At 40.1% G+C, this 26,811-nt stretch overlaps 1 protein-coding gene across 1 annotated transcript; it reads right to left on the reverse strand.

The window, feature by feature from the left end:
• Nucleotides 1-835: 835 nt before the first annotated feature.
• comp (cartilage oligomeric matrix protein) lies at nucleotides 836-26,568 on the reverse strand. The gene is given in 21 exon segments (XM_081605972.1): nucleotides 836-959; nucleotides 9,801-9,892; nucleotides 11,609-11,748; nucleotides 12,797-12,969; nucleotides 13,154-13,350; nucleotides 14,319-14,367; nucleotides 14,453-14,631; nucleotides 15,293-15,486; nucleotides 15,563-15,615; nucleotides 17,181-17,299; nucleotides 18,083-18,157; nucleotides 18,160-18,241; nucleotides 18,318-18,425; nucleotides 18,519-18,623; nucleotides 18,702-18,854; nucleotides 19,465-19,542; nucleotides 20,780-20,917; nucleotides 21,281-21,429; nucleotides 22,798-22,849; nucleotides 23,214-23,287; nucleotides 26,273-26,568. Coding segments are annotated over 20 exon segments (2,244 nt in total). The 5' UTR covers nucleotides 26,340-26,568; the 3' UTR covers nucleotides 836-959; nucleotides 9,801-9,833.
• Between the last annotated feature and the right edge of the window lie 243 nt (nucleotides 26,569-26,811).

Genomic DNA, 26,811 nt, shown 5'->3' on the forward strand with positions numbered 1-26,811 from the left:
GATAGCAACATAGATAACTAGCCAGCTAGCTAGATATAAACATAGATAACTTGGACTTTGATGATGTGTGCATCAGTATAGGTTTTCTACACCCAACCATTCGTTGACAACTTTGCCGCCTTCGAGGTTTCTCCTAACTCTGACCAGCTGCTGTCCTCCGAGGACGCAGTGAAAATGCAAATGAGCAGAGCCTGCAGATCACACACGTGTTCGATGTGGACTGAATTTAAAATAAGGCTATCAGTGTGACCTGTCCAGGGTGTGCACCACCTCCTCTGAAGACAATGGCTGGAAGGATAAACCGTGTTTACAATTCTTTAACCAGGCCAGTCTACACGTCTCCCACAGTTATGGTAGATTTGTAGTTCTATAGCTTCCCACTTAGAAATGAATGCTACCAAGATAAGAGCCAGAATCTCTTCTATCATTGTGTCAAACCTTTATTTGTACATCTTGCAGTCTGGTCCTAGCATAGCTATTTGTCATACAAACCACTTACAGGTCAAAAGAAGAAAATCGAGTGTTGTGGGTAAAACAGGTGGACAGCTATCAATCTATGTCTGTCACTGGCTATGCTAACTATGCTAAAGCTTCAGCATAATTAGGTAGACAACTATAGAGTCAACTCAGTGTTTACATAGGTAGCTAGCCCCACAAATGTTTGTTGTCAGTTTTACGCTTCATGTATTCGATTAGTCTTGCTGCCAGGCATGTCTGATCCAGCAGCACCAGACATTATTCTGATAAAAAGAATATGCATCTTAATATAAATGTTTACTGCTTTTAAACTACAACTGTGTTTTCATGATGCAGCAACTTTCTCCACATCTATAAATTACTTAAATCGTGATTTATTTATTGTTCACAAGACTTTGCAATGGCATCATTTAGGACAGAGATTTATTTTCAGATCCAACAATTTGAACACATCTCATAAGGCCGGTTCTCTCTGTTTATTACTGATTGTTGGGAATGGAAATCCCGATCGATGAATCATAATTTGTATTGACACACGGAGCATAAAATCAGCCAAGAAAAGCATTCAGACTTTACTTATTTTATTCACTTTCAGCGCTGAAAGGAGACGCTTTTACCATTACATCCGAGAAGAGTTTCTAAAAAAGTCTGTAGCGTCTGAGGAGAAAGAGGAGGGTAGCTGATTATATGGACTGAAGACACTCCCTGAAATCACACCATGTCTCTGTGGCCTGGGAAAACGTTTCTTTTTCGTGAGAAATGGACCTTGGTGTCTAACAGAATCAAACATGTAACTTTTTACTATGGGCCTTTGTCTAACAGCGTGTGACTCTTTCTCGACCTTGGTAAAGCGTCTCAACATTCCCCCTGTTGGGCTCTAAAAGAGCCCATAAAAGGGAAGACAAACCCTAGAGTAGACACTGTCCCTTCCGGAAAACATCCCCCGAGGCGTTTGCAGATGTTGATATACATAGCTTCATTTCAAGTATTGATGTTGTATTTCATTCATTTCATTTCATTTCATGTCAAGTCAATTTTGGGGGTAAAAACGGACAGGGCACCCCGAGGCCTCTTAGGCGGTGGATCGCAATCACAATGTCCCCCTTACAAGCTAATAAAGAACATGTAAAGAAAGAAAATTGTTAAAGGATATTAGAGTGTTAAATTTGGAGGAACATAGGTCAACCCACCATGGCATGACTGTTTTTTTTTGTTGTTGTTTTTTGTGGTGGGAGAAAATATTTTTTTGCAGTTTTGTCAGAGCTTCGTCATCTTCAATTACACATCAATCTTAATTTTGGACCGTAAATTATTTCATTTCATTTTTGATTTATTTATTTTAAAACCACATTTGTTTGTTTTTGGTTGGTATTAGCTCAGGTCAACACTATGCCATAGAAGGTTAAAGAACTGTAAAAAAAGGCAAAATCCGAAAATGTTTTCTGTTTTTTCTTTAGTAATAGAAGTTAAAAGAGATGAATGTTAAATTTAATGACACATGAAATGGTTAAAAGTTATATTGAGGGAATTGTTAGAATGCACTACAATGCAAATTGAATGAAGGGTCAGGATAGTATTTCAGAACTTAATAAAATGCCAAAAGAGATAAAGTGTTGGGTTAATATTTTCAAATGAATAAAATGTAAATGAGTAAGAGTTACTAAAATGCAAAATCAATAAAGTGTTAGGTAACATGCAAAAAGTCAATAAAATGTTAGATTAATATATGTTTTAAAAGTTAAGAACTAAAACAGGAACCAAATTTAATAAAAGGTAAATAAAAATAAAAGGTAGATATTACTGAAACGTTAATAAAATGTAAAATTAGAAATGTTAAGATACTATCCTTAAATGTCAACGAAGCAATAAGGAATAATGCGTAAAGCGATCTATTAGTACGTTGATAAACCAAACTTATTTGAAATTTTAAGGTAATATTTAAAAGTTAATGAACCACAGAAAGGATGCAATGTTAAATGAAATGGTAAGAAAAGCTTAGAAGTAATGAAAATGGAAAAGCACAGAACATACAACTAACACTAAACAGCAAACCAATAAATCAGGATCAAGGCAGCACAGTCAAAATATACTGGTCTGAATGAACTATGATGAGGAAACAAGTAAAAATGCTTTCTAAGTAAAATGTAATAGTAATAAAGTTTAATCCTATCAGTCTCTCTATAGCGAGACCTATCAACGTCAAATCAGTTTCTGCGTGTGTCCAGATGTTGAGCCGGCGCAGCTCGATGGGAAACCCTGACAGGCCCGCGAGGCTTCAGTGGCGTTTCAGCTGTAAACTGGTCCACCAATCGTGGAAGGCGCTCACAGTCTCACATCCCGGCACACCCAGAAAGGATTGGACTTCATTCTGCAACACAAAAAACACAACAAGAAGGGAAATCAATGGATTATATAAAGAAATTTAAAGTGAAGGAAAGCATCTATTTTTGTCACTAGATACTAGTACTGCCCTTAAACTCTGTAAAGCTGGAGCTCCACGGTCGTCTTTTGGTTCTGGGAAACCATCTGATAGGCAGGTGGGGTTCTATTGGTACTGCTGCTCTTCTCTATGTTGGAGGTGATGCACTGAACAGCCAAGGACCTCAGGCAGGGAACAGCAGCATCCACAGGTGATGAGGAGAGCAAGGAGGACGATTCTTTCAGATTGTGCATCATCATGTTTTTTCTTTCTTCTTTTTTTTTAAAAGGCTGCTCCTTGAAGCTGAAGATCAGGTAGTTTTTTTAAAATATATATACTAAGCCAATAGAGCATCAATAAATCCATGACATTTGTTATTTAAGTTCTCCTCTTAATAATAGTTAAAGAAATGCTTAAATTAAGTAACATATTTTAACCTTCAAAAATAGCTTTGCTTGTTTTAAATGTTGGATATTCACAGGATCAGTCAAAATCAAAAACTAAACAAAAAATCATGTAAAGATCAGATTATAAAATGAATGTGCAAAACTGCCCACAGTAATGTTTTATCAAAGAAATATCATTTGAAATGTGAATCATCCCTAATAGAAACTTTACCAGAAAATTTAAACCATATATAAATGTTTTGCTTTTGTTATTTTAATCAAGTTCAATCAAATAGTCCTCCTTTAATAAGAAGTAACCCGCTATACTAAAGGCTTGTAACATATTGTCAATAGTGTGAAAAGTTAATAATACGTGTTAATTTAAGATCCTTTGTAATATATTCCATTCATGTCATAAAAGATAACCCTGTTTTGTCTCAAACCAAAAACTGTAAATTATGATTATGAGAAATGTTTAGACATTTTAGACAGACCTTGAATCAATAGTTACATATTGCACTAGATCTTTAGCTTAATTCTGTCAATCTGTTTGACCCGCTTTAAGCAGTTCCATAATTGCTCATTTGTAAATCCCAATTTAGACCAATTTACTTTGAATCTTCGTATTTTTCTTCTCATTTTAAAATCTCATGTAATTAGCCTGTTTTTTGTTTTTTTTTGCTTGTTTTTTTTTTTTTTTACAAGAATAAAGTTAACCCTGTCACTCCATATTAAAGTGACTTTATGGTTTTAAATCCCAAAAGTTCAACACTTTTACTTTTTGAAAAATTGGTTCTTTCGAAACCCTTCTATAAAATATTTATTTAACTGAATTACCCTCTTTTGTAGTGTTTATCATAAATATCAATGTTTTTGGCAGTTTTGGGGAGAAATTTGATACAACTAGATTTATTAAATTATATAATTTTCAGGTTAGACCTTTCTGCATGACTTGGTTAAACAAATTATTTTGAATTATAGCCAGAGAGAAGCAAACAATTTATTCCCTGTTTTAAACAACTCTATTTTGTAGAAATCTATTTGACACATGACATCATTGTTAATTTTAATGTATTCAATTCAGAATATTCAGTATTACTTTGGAAACTCATTCGAATAGTTAAAACATTTGTGAATTTTGATTTAACCTCTTATATTTTGCTGAAGCCCAAAACTGAAAAATTTCTCAATAGATCAGATTAACTCACAATTTGAAGATTAGATTCATTCCATGCATCTCCGCCTGTTTCTGTATTGAAACACTGTTTAATGTTTCAAAACAGAAACTCCTAAGAAACCCATTCAAATCATTCAGCCCACATTTCTTTCATTGCTAACTATAATAGTTGGGTTTAATTTAAACAGGGTGTTTACACCTCAGTGAAAGAATTGAATATTTGATTGACAATATGTGCAGTAAACCCATCATTTGGTTCAGTAATTTTCTGAAGAGTAATTTTCCTAAGATTTGAAATGGATTCAAATAAACTTAAATCAAAACTTGAAATACTAGTCCTCATATTTGTAGCCACTGTAATTTGAGCCAAATAGATTTTAGACTAACCTTTTTTGTATTTGAAGTGTGGCTGGTTGTGCTTTTGTAAATCAGGAAATTAAAATTTTTTACCGTACTTTTATCCTTTTTCAATCGTTGTCATGCTGGAGGAGAAAAACACATTAGCCAGATGTTGGACAATCAGAGTTATAATCATTCAGGCAAACAAAATATTTCTGTAACCTGCAGAGGGTCCTAACACTCTGCTGCACCGAGCCTTCACTTGTACCGTTAAACTTATCCTGGGGGTCATAAGCAGAGGTCAGAATGCAAAGACAGTAGACCATGAATGTGCTGTAAATTAAACTAAGGTGAGAAAAAGTGGCATCACACAACTCGAAAATTCAAGAAAAACCATTAAAAACTACCAAGTTTTGTTGGCAGCCATTTTGTCTCCAACCTGTAGACTGAGTGGAATCCCAGGGGCCCCGGAGCCCAAACCACATGACCAGAGACGTAGAACCCAGGACCAACCAGGGCAACAGGCAAGCAGGAGCCTCTGAGTCTCAGGATGACTTTACATGTGATGTTCCATTTGCCCCATCAGAAGCTGTTCAGGGCAGCATTCAGTCCTGCTGTGCAGAAAAATCTGGACAAAGTGTGTGTCCCCCCCCTTGAGAGAGCGAGGGAGAGACGGAGAGATACAGCATGTCATTGTTTTCAAACCTCCGTATCACGTCGGGCAGAATCCGGTGGTCTTTTCTGCCATAGGAGACCCTCACAAATCACGCCTGGGTCTCGTCCTGTAGCCAGGTGTGTCCTCAGAGATCACAGTCAAACATCCAATGCGAGATCCTGCAAGCTGCAATTCGTCCTCATGTGACAACAGGAAAAATCCAACCTCACTGACCTCTGTAGAAGCTGTAGGAATTGTCCAATAGGTCTTTGGCCTCAAACAGCAGTCCAGCAGAAGATGGTACAATTCATAGGTGTAGAAAGTGCAAATGTCCAAGTCGGCGTGCAACAGCAGGGGCTGATGCCTTTTCTCCTCGCATGGCCCTGAACCCGCAAAACCCGGCCCCCATGGTCCCCGTCAGAACACAGGAAGCAGAACTGCTAGAGTAAAAACAAAGTAAATTAAGAAAATAAAAGTGTGTGCCCCCTTTTGCTCACATAATTATAAATTAACTGTCTTTTCTGTAGCTTGTGATGTAGAGTTGCCTCTTTTTTGTTTCTTTTCTTTTGTTTCAGCCAGGCTCAGGGTCACTGGAGCGGCTCAGATAACGTCCACTGCCTCAGACCCTGAGCTCCAAAGGTAAAATAGAAATGCATTAAGATGATTCACCCTCAGATGTTTCAGAATTAACCGGTTGTAGACCCAACTCCTTTCAAAAATCAAACTAAGAAATTATTAAACATTTTGACAAAATTTAGTATTTCCAGCTTCAGACACTTTTCATCTATTGGTTATTCAAATGCATATGTAAAATAATTAATTCAATATTGTACAATTTTACACAAAAGCATCCTTGTGATATTGTCACACTTTAAGACAACCAGTTAAATTTCCTTAATAATTTAGGTCAAAAGAAAACTGTAATCAGTTATTCTTTATTCCATTAATGAAAATATTACCATTATCCTGATATTTTTCAAAACTGCTGAGTGTTGTATTTATGTATTGTTTTCTTTTTAGAATAAAAAATTGTTCACATTTTGTCAGAATTTTTCTCCATGTCCCCTTTGGGGCTCCGTAGAATTTAAAGTACTTTTAACCAAAATGTTTTCAATTATAACAATTAAATCCAACTCTAACTTTATACAATTAAAATTAGAGGTGATGCAGGAAACCCATCAATCTGAAAATAAACATGGCATAGATATTGATTGAAGCTATTCAATTTTATTTAACCAATTGTTAATTTAGTAAGAGCTTCTCTATAACTCTGTATTTCAGTCATGCAGGAAGGCCCAGTATAAGAGCTCATTAAATGAACTCACAATATACCAATGTCAAATGAATACATTCATAATTAACCGTATCTTTAAACTGACTAGGAATTAGTCTATTTCTTCTCCACCCCCTGTTGATATAATTTAAAAATTTGAAAGCGATTTTGAATTTACTTTTCTCCAAAACAAACATTTTACAGGGTTTCACAAGTTTTCCAAATCATCTATCTAGAATTGAAAGTAGACTATCAGATGTTCTAAATGTAAAGTTTTATCAGAAATGTTTTATCTTTATTAAGTTTTATGTTTATCTTTTACCATTTCCCCCTTTTGTTTTCGTATGTAAATGGAAAACAAACATTTCTGACAACAACATTTCTATTGTCCTCAGAAATATTTTTCAGAGATTCTTTTTCTGTACATATTTCTAAAATGTCCAACTGAAACTGTACTGCAAAGGCCAAAAGTTTTATTATTTTAAAGAGTTCAGATCAGAATTTGGATTGCTTTCCTAAAAGGCCGTGTCAATGTTTATTCTGAACTGACAAAAGAAAAATTGATCAGATTTTTCTTTTGTGGCAGAGGAGAAAAAAATGTAGACAAATATTGTGCAGTACTGTGAGATGTCATTGCGTTTCAAATCAAATGTTCTGTTGGACTTGAATTTATGCATCAATTCAATCAAAATTTAAGGCACACAAGTGTTGTGAGCCCATTGTTGTCCAATCAGTTTGTTTTTACATAATCAATCATATCCACTTTAGAAGTTTCATCATATCCAATTTGTGCCTTTCTACCAAGACACGCGTGTGTTTCAAAAGCAGCAGTTAGTTAGTTAGTAAGTTAGTTAGTTTTGTTATTAGAATATAAAAACAACAATCATATTAATAAAAATGAAAAGAAAATAAAACACGTCAAACTAAATGAAACAGTCTCGTAATAAATGCTATCTGGTTTTAAACCAAAGCTGAAATGTGATTGCTCCTTTTCAAACATATTATTTCCCACTTTGAAATGAGGTAACCGAATTATTTAGATTTAGAATCATTAATTGTCTTTGAGACAAGAATATGTTGCAACCAATATAATTGAATCTAGAGCTGTTTCATAATCACCCTTTGACTCAAACACATACTCATATTTATTTACCAATTCAGTTCCCTCTTTATGTATTTTAAGGTGACCAAGTTTCAAATGAAAATAAATCCTGTTTTTGATAAGATAATAAGAGAGAAAATATTGTTTAGTCCATGATAAAGTTAAAGTTGCTATAAACCTCAATTTTTCAAGTTTCATTAAGTTTAAATTTAAACCCCTCTACAGCTAAGCTGAGTTTCAAAAACTTCAACACATTAGATGTCACTTTATTTTGTTTTTAATTTTACCTGTTTTGTAATTTCATTCATCTTTCATATAGTTAATTTTACCACATGTGAAAATAGTGAATTGTGCCAGATTAGTTTAGTTCCAATCAGTTTTCCCTTAGCGTCATTTATTCCTTCCAGCCAGTATTACCCAGAAGGCCGTCTGTTTAACAGGTCGCCTCCTTTCATCTGCACCAGGTATTCTATCCTTTTTATTTAGTTTTTCTCTTTTTCCCTTATTTTGATATTCATCATGCTCTGCCACATAAGTTATGAATGCTTCTATTTGCTCTCAGAGTGTAATCTATGACCTGATGCCCCACTTTGGATCGTATTTTTTCCTTTTCAAGTTCACTTTCCATCTTTTTAGGCTCAAAATTTAGGTTTCAAAAATCACCTCTTTTTTTTTGTTGTTTTGCTCGCACGGCGGCGAGGAAATCAAACGCAGCAGAAAGAATTGTCAACAACCACAGATAAAATCAAAAACCTCCCACTGATTATAGTTCCCCAAGGTTTACCATGGTTTTAAAACACATTACCATAAACAGAAAAGAGTACATTTAAACACATAACGTCTGCACAGTGGCAGAAGCTTACACACACAGCTGACAGACACACACAGCTTTACACAGAAATGGATCCACGCTTTTCAGCTCCTATTTTTGTCCTCTTTCAACTCTTATTCTATAGAGGATCAGATCGCGATCAACCTTATTTCATACTTATCCTATGGTGGACCCTCTCAACACTTTTTGTGTCTCTTGAGTAAGTCCCAGATTGGCTACCGCGTTCTTTTCCGAGGGCAGTACTCCCCGAGGATAAAACCGACAAAACCTAGCCTGAACTTTTCCCGCGTCCAGGAAAAGCGGGGGACGGCCAGTTCCCACTGCAAGCCAATCAACCTTAACACCTAAATCTTCACACCTAAAAACTACTTTATTTCTTCACACCTAAAAACTACTTAGTTTCTCCACACCTAAAAACTACTTAGTTTCTCCACACCTAAAAACTACTTAGTTTCTTCATACCTAAAAACTACTGTTTCTTCACACCTAAATCTACTTTTTCTTGTCTATACTCCTATGAACAGTTAAACATGAATTTGAACAGAAATGTATGAAATTTAGACAAACCTGGGAAACAGTACAGACAACGGCTGATAACTGAAATTTATACAGACCTGAGAAACAGTACAGTGGTGTATATTAAGGAACAAGTGTCCTTACCTTTCATGTGGGCCCCACACCAGAGTACTGTTCCGGAAAGCCTGCGCCTGAAAGGCCAGTCCAATCTCCGCTCATGTGTCAACATAAAACCATCCTCTGCTACCAACTGTTGGGAATGGAAATCCCGATCGATGAATCATAATTTGTATTGACACACGGAGCATAAAATCAGCCAAGAAAAGCATTCAGACTTTACTTATTTTATTCACTTTCAGCGCTGAAAGGAGACGCTTTTACCATTACATCCGAGAAGAGTTTCTAAAAAAGTCTGTAGCGTCTGAGGAGAAAGAGGAGGGTAGCTGATTATATGGACTGAAGACACTCCCTGAAATCACACCATGTCTCTGTGGCCTGGGAAAACGTTTCTTTTTCGTGAGAAATGGACCTTGGTGTCTAACAGAATCAAACATGTAACTTTTTACTATGGGCCTTTGTCTAACAGCGTGTGACTCTTTCTCGACCTTGGTAAAGCGTCTCAACATGATGTTTCCTGAAAGTGTTTGTTTTCAGTCCTCAGGCCACCAGCTGGACCTGCTGGGTTCTGTAGGTGTCAAAATCCCCAGGAAGAGTGTCTGAAAAGATTCAAAAGACAATGTCAGGTCAAGGTGAGATGATCATTTTTGCTTATTTTAAAGCTTTAACTTGATCTAACTGCAGATGCATAGTCTGAACCGGTGTTACGGATCAACTGGTGGCTAAATCAACTGATTGAAACCTATGCGCACCGCAGGTGTTTCCAAATTGTAGGTGGCTGTGTCGATGCCTGTTGAAAAATGCTACTTGCGTGAAAAAACCGTTTGCAAAACTTTACTATAAATCCCATTTGACGCAAGTATGTTTAATGTTGCATGTGAAAATTATGTTTCAAAACAATTTTCTAAAGAACAGCACTCATTGCGCTTCGAAAACACCGCACTTGAGCATAACCAGATCAATAAATCCCGTTCAGTTTCACCAGAATACATTAATTCTAACTCATAAATAGCCGCGATTGTAAACCTAAGTGGATAGTTTCTGCTTTTTGTAACCAGCACTGATCAGAAAAACATTGGAATTGACCCTCAAGTACCTCAAGCCCAACAAAAATACATTATATGGACCCTGAAAGATGCATGAACAAAATGGCTGCTGTCGGGATCAACCGTTATGAGACGAAGAAGGAAAACACGTCAGACGACGTGGACAAGCTGCCTCCGATTTCAGATTACTGTATAATTCATTTACTACTGAATATGAAGAGTGCGTAAACATGCAGGAGCTTCGCGACCGGATACAATCAATGTCTTAACGGCTTTTTAAAAAAGAAGTACGAACATTTCAGGTGATTTTACAAGGTTCTGCTGTAGCAGGCTACATGTCCGTCTTAGCTAGCGGATAAAAGCTACATTAGCTCAGCTGACTTAGCTAGTTCGGCAGTAAGTACTACAGTAAATATTACTGTATATATTAGTATTACACAGAGGTCGGTAGAGTACTCAAATATTGTGATCGAGTAACAGTTAATTATTATTTATAAGTTAGGAACGAGGCTAGAGCTAGTTTTTTCTGAGCTTGTGGCTCGTTTATTGTTGTCATAGCAACTGCCTGTAAAGATGGATTTTCTTTTCAGCTCTCGCTTCTTTTTCGTCATTCACTTTATTAATTATCTAAAAACACACAGGGGGGAAAAAAAAAATAACATAAAAACTTAAAAACCTAAAATTATCCGCCGGAAACCCAACCAGCCAATCAGAACCAAGGTTCAAAAGCATCCAAGATGGCTGCCAGTTACACAAGTTCACGACTTTACATGAGATCTGTATATTAAACAACTCTACGTGCAGAAGCTGTGAACATCCATCCATCCATCCATCCATCCATTTTCTTGCACCCTTTTTCCCTCAGTGGGGTCAGGAGGGTTGCTGGTGCCCATCTCCAGCCAACGTTTCGGGCGAGAGGCGGGTCACCCTGGACAGGTTGCCAGTCTGTCGCAGGGCAACACAGAGACACACAACCCCACACACACTCACACCTAGGGGCAATTTGGAGAGGCCAATTAACCTGACAGTCATGTTTTTGGACTGTGGGAGGAAACCGGAGTACCCGGAGAAAGCCCACCATGCACAGGGAGAACATGGAGACTCCATGCAGAAAGACTGGGAATCGAACCCAGAACCTTCTTGCTGCAAGGCAACAGCTCTACCAACTGCGCCACTGTGCAGCCCAGCTGTGAGTCAGATTTTTTTATTTCTTTTTCTTGTGGAAAATGCCTAAAACAGATGGAAAAGGTGTAAAACCCTCCAGCTCACCGTTGCAGCGGTACCGCAGGTTGGCCCAGATGATGTTCTCCTGGGAGAAGCAGAAGACGCCCAGCCGGCCGCCTCTCATCGTGGCGTCTATGATGACGCCGGTGTCCGCCACCATCTGAGGGCCCTCATAGAAACGGACCCTGCAGCAACAGCAGAAGCAGGTAAAATGACCTCAGTGGAGTTACTTCTATTTTACAGGAAATTAAAACTTCTCGTCAGCAACTAGCAAGGAAAGGTGGTACAAATAATTTCTGACATCTATACCTATAAAGATACATAACACTGACTAGTTTGTGAATTAAATATTAAGTTTGGAGCAATTACAAATACAAGTGTATGAATAACATGGTGAAAATTATGCAGTCGGAGCTGCACAGTGGTGCAGTTGGTAGAGCTGTTGCCTTGCAGCAAGAAGGTTCTGGGTTCGGTCTTTCTGCATGGAGTCTCCATGTTCTCCCTGTGCATGGTGGGTTTTCTCCAGGTACTCCGGTTTCCTCCCACAGTCCAAAAACATGACTGTCAGGTTAATTGGCCTCTCTAAATTGCCCCTAGGTGTGAGTGTGTGTGTGCATGGTTGTGTCTCTGTGTTGCCCTGCGACAGACAGGCGACCTGTCCAGGTGACCCCGCCTCTCGCCCGGACCGTTAGCTGGAGAGGAACCAGCACCTCCTGACCCCACTGAGGGACAAGGGTGTAAGAAAATGGATGGATGGATGGAAATGATGCAGTCTTTCGGTTTCCTCTTCTCACGTTTTCTTTTTTTATTTGTAAGAAACTTAAAAAGCAACAAACAATCAACAAATGGATAGAAGAAAACAACACTTGCATTAATAACAAAATTCACACATATGAATTGTTTTGAGAGCCTCACTAGTTAGCAAAACGCAACAACTGAAAACTGAATCCATGAGTGAAAGATCTGTTCAAAAGAATCACTTCCTCAAGCACAAAACGCACAGAAAGGTGTTCAGTATCGAGTTGGACCCTGTTGAGGGCGCTATAACAATGATGAATTTAGCTTATTAGCTTATGCTAACTACCGTACTGCTTTAGCATTAGTGGAGCTAGTGTTTACAATTCATGCTTTAGGTTTAGCTAGCTAACTTTTGTTGGTGGTTTTTCAGTTTTTATTTGAGAAACGTCTAAAACAGTGAAAAATTCCCGTTCCTGCGTTGAGCCCAGCCGGTACCTGATGTAGCCATCAGCGGGTCGGTGCTGGAGGAACCAGCGGTACGAAGTTTTGTCCTTCCAGCCCACGTTGCGAGGATCTTTCCACAGGAGCTTCACCTGGTCTCCGGTGTCTCCGGTGTGCCACAGGGCGTTCCTCAGGTTCTCACCTGGACCTGTGCTCGACTTCACCGCCTGATCACAAACAGGAAGAGGAAGCAAACAGTTTATTTATTTAATCTGTTTGAGCAACAAAAATGATTCTCTTCTTTTAGAGCCTCATTTGTTGCAGTAATCAATGCGACTTGATGCGTTTCTCTAGCTGAGACTTTAGTGTTGTAATCAGAAACGTTCTTCATGTGATGGGAGGCACAGGTACCTTGAGCTGGATGCCTTGCTGTGCCACGGCTCTGAACGGGTTCGCCTGCCAGTAGATCTGCTCCACCTGCTTCCACATCACCACGTAGAAGCTGGAGCTGTCCTGGTAGCCGAAGATAAACCCGGCGTAGTCGTCGTCCGTTACCGTGTTTACATGAAACGTCCCTTCAAAATCCACGCCGCTGAACGCCGTGTAGCCTGGAGGCATTTGTGAGAATGTTTAGAAAAGGATCTGACAGACAGAATGAGAGAAAATACAACCATCCATTCATCCATCCATCTTGTCCCCTAGTGGGGTCGGGAGGGCCGCCGGTGCCTATCTCCAGCTATCGTTTCGGGCGAGAGGCAGGGTCACCCCGGACAGGTCGCCAATCTGTCGCAGGGCAACACAGAGACACACAGGACACACAACCATGCACACACACTCACACCTAGGGGCAATTTGGAGAGGCCAATTAACCTGACAGTCATGTTTTTGGACTGTGGGAGGAAACCGGAGTACCTGGAGAAAACCCACCATGCACAGGGAGAACATGGAGACTCCATGCAGAAAGACCGGGGCCGGGAATTGAACCCAGAACCTTCTTGCTGCAAGGCAACAGCTCTACCAACTGCGCCACTGTGCAGCCCTAGAAAATACAACCATACAAACCCAACTCTGTACTTTTTTTATACAAATGAAGTGTTAATCAGTGGTGCTGCTAACTGAAAAGCTAGTTGTGCTAACCCTAAAGCACTAATCAGAAACTTTGGTGATGCTAAAGCGCTACAACAACATGGTGTTTAGTGGAAGCTAATGCTGAAACAAGCTGTGTTCCCAATAAGTGTTCAACACTTTACTCAGCTGAAAGCTAATGCTAAAACGCTAAACTTCAGTGCTTTAGCATCAGCTAAAGTTTACAAAGCTACTAAGTCAAACAGCACTTTAGATTTTATCCAGAAATATAAATTTAGGGGAAGCTAAACAAGCTAAGCATAAACTTAGCTACCCCTAAACAAATGTGATGGAAATGTTAGGTTTGCTATTAGCGTATTAGCAGATTAGCGTAAGTGTGCCCACCACTGAAGTTAATTATTAAATTCTTATAGATAAATCACGTTTATGGTTTCTTTACTTGCCACTTTCATTGGGAAAACAAAAGATTTTCCAAAAATGCTGTTCTTACCAACAGCCAAACCCGGGTCGCTGTTCATAGTCTGGACGATTTCTCTTCCCTGCACACAGGAAAATGGACTTTAAAAGAAATGTTATCTCCACAGATCATTTGGTAAATAAGAAATCAGTTTAAAGCTCCCTGGCCTGGTTCAGCACCACCCAGTTGGGGTCTATCTGCGCGTCTCCTTCCGGGTCCAGCACGACCGTCTGGTACTCCCTGAAGTCCGTAAGGGTGACTTCTGCATTTTCAGGACAGGCATCGATGGGATCGATGATGGTGTCGTTATCAAAATCCTTCTCACACACATCGCCCACACCATCACCTGCAACAAGGAGCACAGAGGGTCCTAAGAAAAGAAAGTGCACCCTCTTTCATTGACATTTAGGATAAAAAATGTAAAATCTACGCCCAGAAAATAATGTAAACTCTTTTTAGCAGCAGTAACTTTCAGTCTTCCACACCAATGTGATGGAATATCGTCCCACTCTGCCTCAGATTTATGCACATCACTCTATGCATACCTTCCTTGAAGCTGCAGTATGTAGCTTTTAGAAAAAATATATATATATTTTTACATATTTGTTGGAACTGTCACTATGTTGTGACAGCATGAGCTTCTCTGCCTTCTCCCAGTGCTAAGAAACAACCAATCAGAGGCAGGAGGAGGGGCTTAGCGCTGCCAGTCACACATCCGTGTGGCACTGCTTTCCTTCCTTACTCTATGCTAAGCTGCTCAAGATGGTTAGCATAGCTGTTATGGTAAGCTGTTTCTCCACCATTAGCACATTTAGCAGTGAGTGCATGAGATTGATGGACAGCGCTAAGCCCCTCCTCCTGTCTCTGATTGGTTGTTTTTGGTCAGGATGAATCGGGAGCGATGCATTTCATCAAACACCAATCGTGGCCAATCGTAGCTCTGGGTCTGTAGCTTCTTTATTAGCTGATAGTGACATGCTAATTGACTTCAGAGTTTTCTTGCGCACCATCCAAGTCCTCCTGCAGAGGGTTGGGCACCAGACGGCAGTTGTCGGGACCAGGCGGCAGCAGGTCAGGGATCCCGTCATCGTCGTCGTCGTCATCACACTCGTCCCCCTTTCCGTCCTTGTCTGTGTCCAGCTGAGAGCTGTTGATGACGGCTGGGCAGTTGTCCCGGGAGTCTTGGTGTCCGTCGCCATCACTGGAGACGAGTTAAAAAACTCACACTGAAATACTCTGTCAGGTAATATGGTTGATGATGAGGTCACGAGCCTTACCTGTCCTTGTTGGTGTCACATGGATCTCCAATCAAGTCATTGTCTGCATCCATCTGAGAAACATGGCATGAGTTGTTGGTGTGGCAGAACTGGGTAAGGGTCTGCTGTGGCAGCAACCAGATGATCCACTGGTGGATTGATCATCTGGTTGTCTCTGGAGACTCCTGAAACAACTGATAAGGTGCAGGAGGCAAGAAGGACCGTGTCTCCTGTGACTGTAGAAGGAAAACCTTGGGATTTGGAAAAGCTGTGGTGAAGGAGTTTCATTTGCCCTTTGGGAGGTTCTGGAAACCCATCAGAAGGGATTTTTTATCCTGTTTGGCTTGTTGGGAGACAACTTAGTATGATGATGTCCACTGGAGAACTCAGGGCAAAACGAGTCCATCGACTTGGGAGAAGTGATTAAGAGGTGGACAGCATTTCTGAGTCCCTGAAACCTTGGGACATATTGGACGTATTGCTGTTGACGCACCTCTTCACTGATGCGTTGATGGTAAGGACACCACACACAGACCTGGGTGGCGGTTTTGGTTTAGTTTGATTCAGTCCTCTAATCCTGGAAATGCAGGTGATAAAAGGCAGACTTTGTAACTGTCTTTATGTGGCTCTGAAGGTTCAGGTCAGAGTTCATCACTAAACCCAGGTTCAGTCTGATCTCTAGTTTCCAGCTGTAGTGGCTGAAGCTGTGTGCACATATTATTGGTGAGAAGAGCTTTGTGGCACCAAAAAGCTTTTATTTACTAATTTATTATGGTGCTGATGTCAGTTCAATGGGACAACTCAGTCTTCCCAATCTCAATCTTTCCTTTTTTGTCAGATCCTTATTTGGTCTTTCCTAGTTTCATGTCAGCGCTTCGTTTTCTGTTTTTTGTTTCTGGAGATCTGGCGTATGCATCTCAGTGTGTTGCATAATTAATAAGGGTAGTGAGCTGTCTACCTGTTTGCGGCCCTGTTGGACCCATAACTACCCCACCATGACAGAAACGCACCCAGAAGTGGCAACGTCACACTGCAGCCTGAAGTCACTCAATTCAGATTTTTTTTGCCGTTCTCACTGCCAGTAAATGCGACCTGTATGTGTTCTGCAGTGTAAATGGGCAAACGACCTGAAGTGTCCCGCATGCGCAGTAGAGGGCGCTATAGCGTCAGCGTTCTCAGTGTTCTGCCAACCGCCATAAAAAGAAGAAGAAGAGCTCAGTGTTTGCGGAAGTAACATGGAGGCTAACGGTGGAGCTTAGCTTACATATTTGAAGTTGTCGTCCAACCGGAGCAGCAAATTAACAACTTAATCCTCATATAATCGTCATGGTTGTTGTTTTCTTCCCCTTGCGTATCAGGAGCAGAATAATGAGATTTGTTGAGATTCAGTGACGTTCAGTTCGGATGAATGCGGCCTGGATGTTATGGTCACATTTGAATCGGATACGTATCGGATATGGGTCACATTCTGAAAAGAATCCGACCTGAGCTGTTCACACTGCCATGAAAAGATCGGATACAGGTCGCATTACGTCAAAAAAGATCGTAATTGTGTCACTTCAGGCTGCAGTGTGAACAAAACCTTAGAGCGCAGTTGATACGCAAGTCATAATAAAATGGAGGAAAAGTCGTTTTTCACCTGGTCCGGGTTGGGAACGTAGGGACAGCTGTCGCAGGCGTCTCCAACTTTGTCTCCGTCTCTGTCTTTCTGGTCAACATTGGGAACCCTTTTGCAGTTGTCCATGACATTTATGATTCCTGACAATTTTAATAATACCAGTAAATATGAAACAAAATTAAATTCTAAATTGTTGATTAAATATTTTTGATTTCTTCGGTGCTGATTGTAAAGTTACAGTCAAAAGGATCAATAAATTGGGTTATTAGCCTGTCTGAACTCTGGGAGGTAAGTTTTCAAAGCCATATTTTTATTAATGAATGCATATTTAGCTCATTTATTAATAAACGTCAATTTCAAACTAAATATGTAAATGTTTAGCTTCACATTGAATATTTAGTCAGCAAGCTAAATATTTAGCTAGCTCAGAGCTAAATAGTTTTCTAGCAAAATAAATCGCTAACTCAATAAATATTTATGGCATTAAATAGTTAACTTGCTTACTAAATATTTAATTTGCTAACTAAATATTTAGTCTGGATCTAAATATTGGAGCCAAATATTTGTTTGTAAACTAAATATTTATCTTGCTAACTAACTACTTGGCTTTCTAACTAAAAATTTAGTTTGGAGCTAAATATTTCGTTGGCCAGTTAAATATTTATTTCCACAAATATTTATTGGACTAACTGACTATTTAGTTACAAATGAAACATTTATCTCTGAGATAGCTAAGTATTTAGCTTGCTAATTAAATATTTAGTTTACAAACATGTAACATGAAAATGACATGAGCCTCCATTTTTTCCCTCTTTATGCTAAATATCCCAATTTATTGCTGTTATTTCCAAATGTCACCCAAATGACTTATAGTTTCCGTTTTTCTGTTTTATATTTCTGTTTTGGGGTGGCAGGATTCGTACCATCTCCATCCATATCTTCATCGCACTCATCACCAAGTTTGTCCAGATCCGTGTCCTTCTGGTCATTGTTTTCACCGCTCTGCAGTTGTCGCACGCATCACCAAAGTCGTCCTCATCGATGTTTGTCTGATCAACGTTGGGCACCAGCTTGCAATTGTCCTGCAGACGATAAAATTTAGTCTCTTTCTCACCGAACCAGTAGAAAACCTGAAGGTCTTTCTGCTCGTGTGTGAACCTGTGTGTTTGGGATCCCATCCCCATCCGCGTCGTCATCACAGGCGTCTCCAATCCCATCGTTGTCGGCGTCCTCCTGGTCGGAGTTCGGCACGGTGAGGCAGTTATCCTGCAGACGCAAACTCTTGTTAGAGTTTCTTGCACTAAACTGACCTAATATGGGAGGCATATTTACTGAGCAGTAGTGATCTTGGAAACTCGCCTTGTTGCAGGTCAGGTCAGGACAGTCCAGCCTCTCGTCAGGGAAACCATCGATGTCGGTGTCCGTTGCACACAGGTATCCGTTACCCGCCCATCCCACTCCACACTGCGAAGTTTAGACATTATTTAGGAGCTTGTTTCATAAACTCACCAGCCATCCAAAGTACAAGCCGGGATGCGTCACCTGACATTCGATTGTTCCTTCACGGTGGACGATGCAGTCGGCGCTGGCGTGGCAGGGATTGGGCTGGCCGTTCCCACAGGTTCTCTCGGGCCTGCAGCCAAGCCGTTGGTCCCCAACGTAGCCGGGCTTACAGGGGCCGCATCTGAACGAGCCCTGAGCACATTCAGAAACATAGAACCCAAAGAGTCCAGTCCTACTGAACGGTTTACTGTATGGAAACCCCCAGAAAACAAACACTTTAGCAAAAATGTGCACATCCCTGATGGTGAGACAGGTTTTAGTGAAATGAGTGACACGTACCGCTATGGATGCTGTAACTGTTAAATAAACATACATAACCTCTAATTAATCTATTGAGCTGAGAGAAAAATGTGAAAATAAACAACTTGATAGTTCGGTCGATTTCAGATTCCAGTATTTTTTACCTGCATTGATTTTATTTGAAAGGAACAATGCGAATTAATGAACATGTAATATTACCGTAAACACACCTGATTTAGCAAGGCCCTCATTTCCACCCAAAGTCACATAAAACAAAAATAACATTAAAGCAATATAATAAATACAGTAACAATATGTAGCTGTATATACATATGACTATGTAACGGTTCTGTTTGGTTGGATTCACATAAGAAAGTCTTTACATTTATAAAGGTGCAGTAAAGTTCTGCAAGTTGAATTAAAGTAAATCTGAAATCCTTTCCTTTAATGACCTACTTTGCATATTTGCAGGAAACTGATATGAAATGTGATTTCTACTCACAGGAGTGTTCAGACAGACAGAGTTTTCCACACAGCCGCCGTTGCTGGAACCTTCACACTCGTCTATATCTCTGCACACCTTGACCAGAAAAACATTCAGAAACCGACTCGGATAGACGTGTTGTATGTCATTGTTTACATTTGTAAGTTTCCCCCATGTGAACAAAGCTGGAGGGCAAAAACACGATTCATTCAGAGCCGCGCCGCTGCGGCAGAACGACTCGGTTAACTAAATGAAACCTGGAGACGGAGGTATTATTAATTTAATGTAGTTCAACGGGAAAATTATGCAAAGGGAAAAATTACGGTGAAAAAAACGGTTGAAGAAAAACTCAAAACCACTGGTATTCTTTTCTTTCTCGTCCTCTGCGGCGCTATGCTACATCAGACTCGTTGCCATAGCAACTGGCTAGCAACAGCTCCACCAGCGTATCGGGATCCAACACCAAAAAACGTGGAAACAATTCACACACAAAGAATTCAATATTCAGTCGGTTACAGCTTTATGGCTTGATGTTTATTTTACGATAATTAAAAAGTGATCATCTGAATAAAGTGGTGATTGATTAGCTAATTTACCTGATTATTGATTTTCTGTTAGAGTTGGTGTTCGGATCGCCTTTGGAAAATATTTTAACTGAACTGAAACACACTGAACTCTGCTGCACATCTACATGTTAAGGTTGTCATAGTCAAGCTAGCATAGCTGACCTACTTCCCCTCGCTAGTGTTTCTTAATCAAACCTTTTTCCTGACCCTATCTTGTTGCCGTAGTGTTGAGAAGTAGCAGCAAAGCACTGCGTCCCTTTTCCTTTTAGATATCACACCTACATTTAAGATTCAGCGCGTTACGTTGACAGCTTGACAGCTAAAACCAATGCTAGCCCTGGTACAGGTAGCAGGGAGTTTGGGGTGAGATCTTGTAATCGTAACATTACGTTGCAGATGGAAATAGAAAATTTAGGTTGATTAATAATATCTACTATTAATACTTTGTAAGCGCATGTGTAGTCAGACTGTTGTAGTATCTGAGTACGTTAATAATCAAAGTTTTGTGATGGCCAGTCAAAAATATTGACTTCCCCCTATTCCCCTTTGTCACCTCTGTCACAGTCCAGTAGGAAAACCGCCAAAGAGTTGAGCTGCTGCGTCGGTGTCCCCATGTAATGTCCTTCTTCACCCTTAACCTTTGACTTCAAATTCTGGTCTGGTCTCCAAAATGTTACATTACTTACAGATGGAACAAAAATGTAGATAAACTACTTAAATCTAAATCCGCGTTGGGTGTGAAAGCTATGGACTTAGCAGATCCTGACCTGTTTGTTGGCAGTGGCGTAAGCGAGTCCAACCCCCTGGACCTGAGGTCCGGTGTATCCTGCAGGACAGGAACCGCAGCGGAAACCAGGGGACGTGTTGATGCAGCGGACCCCCATGTGGCACGGCATCACCTTGCACTGGAAACGGCACCGATAAATAAACAGATGAACAACTCAGGGAAGAAGATGGTTGGTTTTGGTCTCTTTCCTCAATATTCACATATTCTGATACTTTAACTTCTCTCAACCTTCATCCATCTATTTGGCCATCCGTGTTTCCATAGATCTATCAGTTTAACCATCAGTCCAAAGGCTGGACAATAAATCAATAACAATATAATGCAATAGACGTGATCAATATCTATAGATAATCTGTCTGCAGGGTTGAGGCAGTCAACTGACTCACTCGCTCACTCGCTCACTCCTGGTTACCTAGCAACAACCTGTTGAGTAACTCGTGCAGCAGCAGTTTCAGGATTCTCCACCGCTCCTCATAACTACCTCGTCCACATCCGTGCAGCGTGTCCCGTTACCCTCCATGCCATCAGGGCAGGCGCCACACTGGGGGCCCTCAGGGGACTCTGAGCACCGCACACCAGGGTGGCAGGGGTTGGGCTCACAGGGGGAGACGGGCTGGATGCCCCCCATTCCTGGGAGAGCCGCCATGATGTAAACATTACTGCTGGGGAGGGGAGCCAACATCCAACCAAACACACAACCAACCAACCAGCCTAGCATACATCCAACCAAACACACAACCAACCAATCAGCTAACCAACCAACCAAACACACAACCAACCAACCAACCAACCAGCCTAGCATACAACCAACCAAACACACAACCAACCAATCAGCCAGCCAACCAACCAACCAACCAACCAACCAACACACAACCAACCAACCAGCCAACCAACCAACCAACCAACCAACCAACCAACCACCAACCAACCTAACCAACAACCAAACCCACAACCAACCAATCAGCCAGCCAACCAACCAACCAAACACACAACCAACCAACCAGCCAACCAACCAACCAACCAACCAACCAACCAACCAACCAACCAACCAACCAACCAACCAACCAACCAACCAACCAAACACACAACCAACCAATCAGCCAGCCAACCAACCAACCAACCAACCAAACACACAACCAACCAACCAGCCAACCAACCAACCAACCAACCAACCAACCAACCAACCAAACACACAACCAACCAACCTAGCATACAACCAACCAACCAGCCTAGCATACAACCAAACAAACACACAACCAGCCTAGCATCCAACCAACCAACCAGCCTAGCATACAACCAACCAACCAACCTAGCATCCAACCAACCAACCAGCCTAGCATACAACCAAACAAACACACAACCAGCCTAGCATCCAACCAACCAACCAGCCTAGCATACAACCAACCAACCAACCTAGCATACAACCAACCAACCAGCCTAGCATACAACCAACAACCACACAACCAGCCTAGCATCCAACCAACCAACCAGCCTAGCATACAACCAACCAACCAACCTAGCATACAGCCAACCAACCAGCCTAGCATACAACCAAACAAACACACAACCAGCCTAGCATCCAACCAACCAACCAGCCTAGCATACAACCAACCAACCAACCTAGCATACAACCAACCAACCAGCCTAGCATACAACCAAACAAACACACAACCAGCCTAGCATCCAACCAACCAACCAACCAGCCTAGCATACAACCAACCAACCAGCCTAGCATACAACCAAACATACAGCCAACCAACCAATCAGCCAACCAACCAACCATCATCTGAACATTACTGCTGTGGAGGGGAACCAAACATCCAACCAACGAAACTTACAATCAACATCCAACCAAACATTTGTTCATCCATTCATCTTTTTGACTTTGTTCATCCATCCATTCCTTCATCCATTTATCAAATTACATGCAAACATATTGACTCTTAATCTTGAATATTTTAGTATAAACATCGTTATTACTTAATTTTACCAACTCACCACAGGCTTCACACTCCATCACTGTGTTCTTCAGGAACACTATTTCTCTGACCTGTAATAATCAACAAATCGACTGATTAAATAAACATCAGCTGCTCTTTCAATGGAAACAACACTTTTGGTGTAATCCAGACCCAAGTTATCTATGGAACTAAAATGGGGCCATAAAGTTTGTTCAAAACTGGAAAAAAAAGCCAACCTTGGATCTGAAAAGTCGTTTTGAACATTTCATATAATTGTTCTGAGTTTCAAATCTTTAATTTAAATTTTTTTTTCCAGTTTTACTTTTTTTTTTTTTTTCTTTTAACGAACTTTATGGCCCTAATTTAGCTCCATAGAATTTGGTGTTAATGAGCCCATCTTCAGTCATGAACAGTAAATGATGCAACATTTTTAGGGCAGTGAATGAGGTTCACCTGTTGCTTCAGCAGCTCTTTAATCTCGGCCAAAGCGAAGTTTGTCATCTTAACCTGACTGATGATTTCTCCATCTGGTGCAGACAGAAAGCACATCAGCTGCAGTCCGTAAAAACATCAACACCCCTTCATTTAGACTTTTTCAGATCTTAACACGTCGTTATGGCGGCAAACTGGGTCAATATGGGGAGAAGAAAGAAAAAAAAACTTAAATTTCAGTTTCGAAAGCTAAAATTTTAAACTTTTCAAAGTTTTTGGACTGTTTTATACTTTTGAAACTTGGAAATTTAAGTTTTTTCTAGCAAATTTTAGACTTTTCTAGATTAGAAATTTAATGGTAAACAAATAATGTTTATAATAAACAGAAAATAGAAACAATAATTTAACAAAATAAACCCGAAACACAAAATATCATGTCAAGAAATACAAAAAACAAAATATAAATCAACAATCAAGACAAAAAATAACTGAAACTAAAAGTCTAACCATCAGTTTGTCTTCCAAATCTAAATTTATTGGACAGTAAAACGTTTTTTGTTTGTTTTTTGTCAGTTCCTAGAAAAACCTCTGGCTCTGCCAGCTGGACAGGCTGACGGCCTGCTGTGCAAACAGGAAGGCCTGAAAGACCTGAGGGGCCGGATTTTACCTCCTGACGCCTCCACTGAGTCAACATCTCAGCTCTTTGTGAACAAACGGTGGAGCGTCTGACTGAAAACGGCCCGTCTGTCTTCAGATTTACTGCCTCTGCAGTCACGGCCGTGTTCGTTTCTCCTGGTGTCAACAGTCAGGAAGCTCTGCTTGACAGCTTAGCTCTGGCCGCTGGAGGATTCAGTCATGGAAGCCTGAAATTTCTCAGGCGGCGTCGGTTCAGTCTTTCGCAAACATCAAAACGGCTTGCAAAGCAGCTCTGGGCAAACATTTCACATTTCTGTTACGCTTTTTTTTTTTTCTTTTTACCAAGGGGGCTTTATATCAAATCAGCCTTTAGCAAATGGAAAATGTCTTTTCTCGGAATATTTTGCTAACATTCAGTGTAATAATATGGTGAAATGGCTAAAATTCTCACTTTTATGCAGCTTTGCTTATAAAACTGCATTTTTGTGGCGTTGGTCAGAATATGCAGTGAAACTGATGTGAGCGCATTTATCAGACAATTTGTGGTTTTGAGCGTTTATATTTCAGACACGCTAAATTAACATCCGACACGTTCTAATGTTCCTGCTCCTCATCTACGGAACCCAAAGAATACCAAAACTATGCAAAGTACGTTGTTAACGCACAAGAAACTGCAAAGCATATTTAACTGAACCACACCACCAAAAAATGACAGATTGTTTTCATCCAATCGGATCACAACCAGGTTAAAATACTTCAGGAAGTGCCAGAAATTACAAAACCAAACAGCAGGATTCAGGAAAAACACAGGAAAACTTAATACACTTGAGTTATATATGCCCACATCCCTTAAATGTATTGAAAAGTTTGCTACTCCATTGGTTATAAAAGTCATCAGAAATGTGCAAAATGTTAAAAACAAAGGAGAATTTTTTAAATTGAAACCACTTTGAGTTCACTTTCCAGTTTTTCTTTTTCAAATAAACACTTTGTTAGTCTGGGACTAACAATCTGTGCCGGTCTTAAAACAGGATTTTAAAGTCCAGTTTTTGTTTTTTTAAACGACTCATTCATCCACTGACGTCTGAAAAGTTTTGTCTCCGGCTCCTAAAGTGATTTTCCAGATATGGAGAAGATAGAAGATTTTCTGGAAGCCGCATTTTCCAGCCAAGCCGCACATTCAGGAATGAAAAGCAGTGGGAGTCTGAAAGTGTCAACAAATGGACTGTGGTAGAAAGACGCTGTCCTGGTTTATCCTAAATTAACCTGCTACAAAGAGCTCATTAAAGTTTCAGTTTGCAGAAATGTTTTTGTTCACTAAAACACTTTTTATGGCCGTCAACAGATCTCAGGCCTGTTTTTCTGTATTGATAACACAGTTATTATCAGTACCGATTAGTGAAATAAGTAACAATGAATGTGTGAAACATTAAAATACAGAAGGTGAAAACATTAAAACTGACCATTTATTCCCATGAACAAATTTAAAACTCTTCTTATAAAGTGTTTAACTGGAAAGTGTAAATGCCATTTTATATAATCTTAATTGGATTTTGTGATATTTTATTGAAAAATTATATTTTATATTTATTATTAAGTGTAATAAACATTACACACAATGTTATTACATTACACTGAGTGTAAAATAAGTTATTTTTTGTACATGTGTGACTCTTGGCCTCAATATTCTGCTAATGTGAAAAAAATTCATAAAAAATTGCAATTGGGAAATAAGAAATTGCAAATTAAGTCATTAAAACGCATGCCACGCCATCATCCCCCTGCCACTTCCTGTCGTCTCCTTCATCGTCTCCAGCAGTAGTAACATCGGGTTGCTGATCACGTGACTTGTGTGATTCAAGAGTTTTTCCACTGCAGTCATGCAAAATAAACCAATTGTGATACGCCTAAAAAAGCGCAAGATAAAAACATTTATGAAGAAACGTTTTTTTCAATTAAGCCAATTTATTTTCAAATTGCGCTGCGTTGTGGTGAATGCTAACGCAGGTTTTGCTGCAGTGTGGCGAGTTGTTGCGTCCCGTGTTCAGCGTTTCCCTGCCTGACCAGCAGATGATCGGGATGAAAGCTGGACCCTCCTGAGAGCGAAGAGCAGGAAACATGTTCCTCTCATCAGGAGCGGGCGGCTCTGTTAGCCGACTGGATTCCACAGCAGAAAGAGACGCACGTAAATCACTGTTTCTGATAAAACCTGGAGCCTCACAGCGATTATTTACAACTAATCGAAGCTTGCAGGACATATCCACGTCTTCATTAAAATGTTTACCTGATGATAATAATGCAACACTTTAAGTTAAACATGTAGATTTATGTCATTTATTTAGCTCCGTCAACGTTTGTTGACTTTTAATTCGCCGTATCTAATATTCTAAAAACAATAACAACTACAAACTGTGAATATTAAATATGAAGCAGGATGGGTTTACCCCTCTGTCCCGTTACCAGGTTTCCTCCCATGCAGAGGACGCAGGTCAGCGCTACAAACCGCAGCATGATGGGAGCGAGCAGCTGCGTCTTCGCTGTCCTTCCCTGGACTCGGCTGTCCTCCCGTTAGCCTGACTTTATGTCCCTCCCCTGCTCTCTGCCCCCATCGTCCGTCCCTGAGTTTTACCTCCAGCCCTTCCTCTAAAGCTCCAGGAGATGGAGCGAAAAAAACTGATTCTGCACAACGCCGTGGTCTGACTGTGATTTAACTTTACGGACAAAAATAACATTTAAATGTTGCAGTTTGGTAGACCGTGATAAAAAGCTAAATTAGTGAACAAATAAGAAGATCTAGTTTCCACAAAAATACTTTTTTATGCTGATTTTTGTCCCGATTTTCCCTTTTTGTATTAAATCCACAGTCCAAATACAGACTGGGATAATACCAGTTTCCCCAATCTAAGGGTGTTTTCACACCTGTTATGGAAGACTCGGTTTGACTGGGACCAAAACTTCATCATCTGATCCGCCTCCAGCTGCT

The sequence above is a fragment of the Poecilia reticulata genome, chromosome 4, assembly GCF_904066995.2.
Source record: "Poecilia reticulata chromosome 4, P_reticulata-male-v2, whole genome shotgun sequence".
NCBI classification, from domain to species: Eukaryota; Metazoa; Chordata; class Actinopteri; order Cyprinodontiformes; family Poeciliidae; genus Poecilia; species Poecilia reticulata.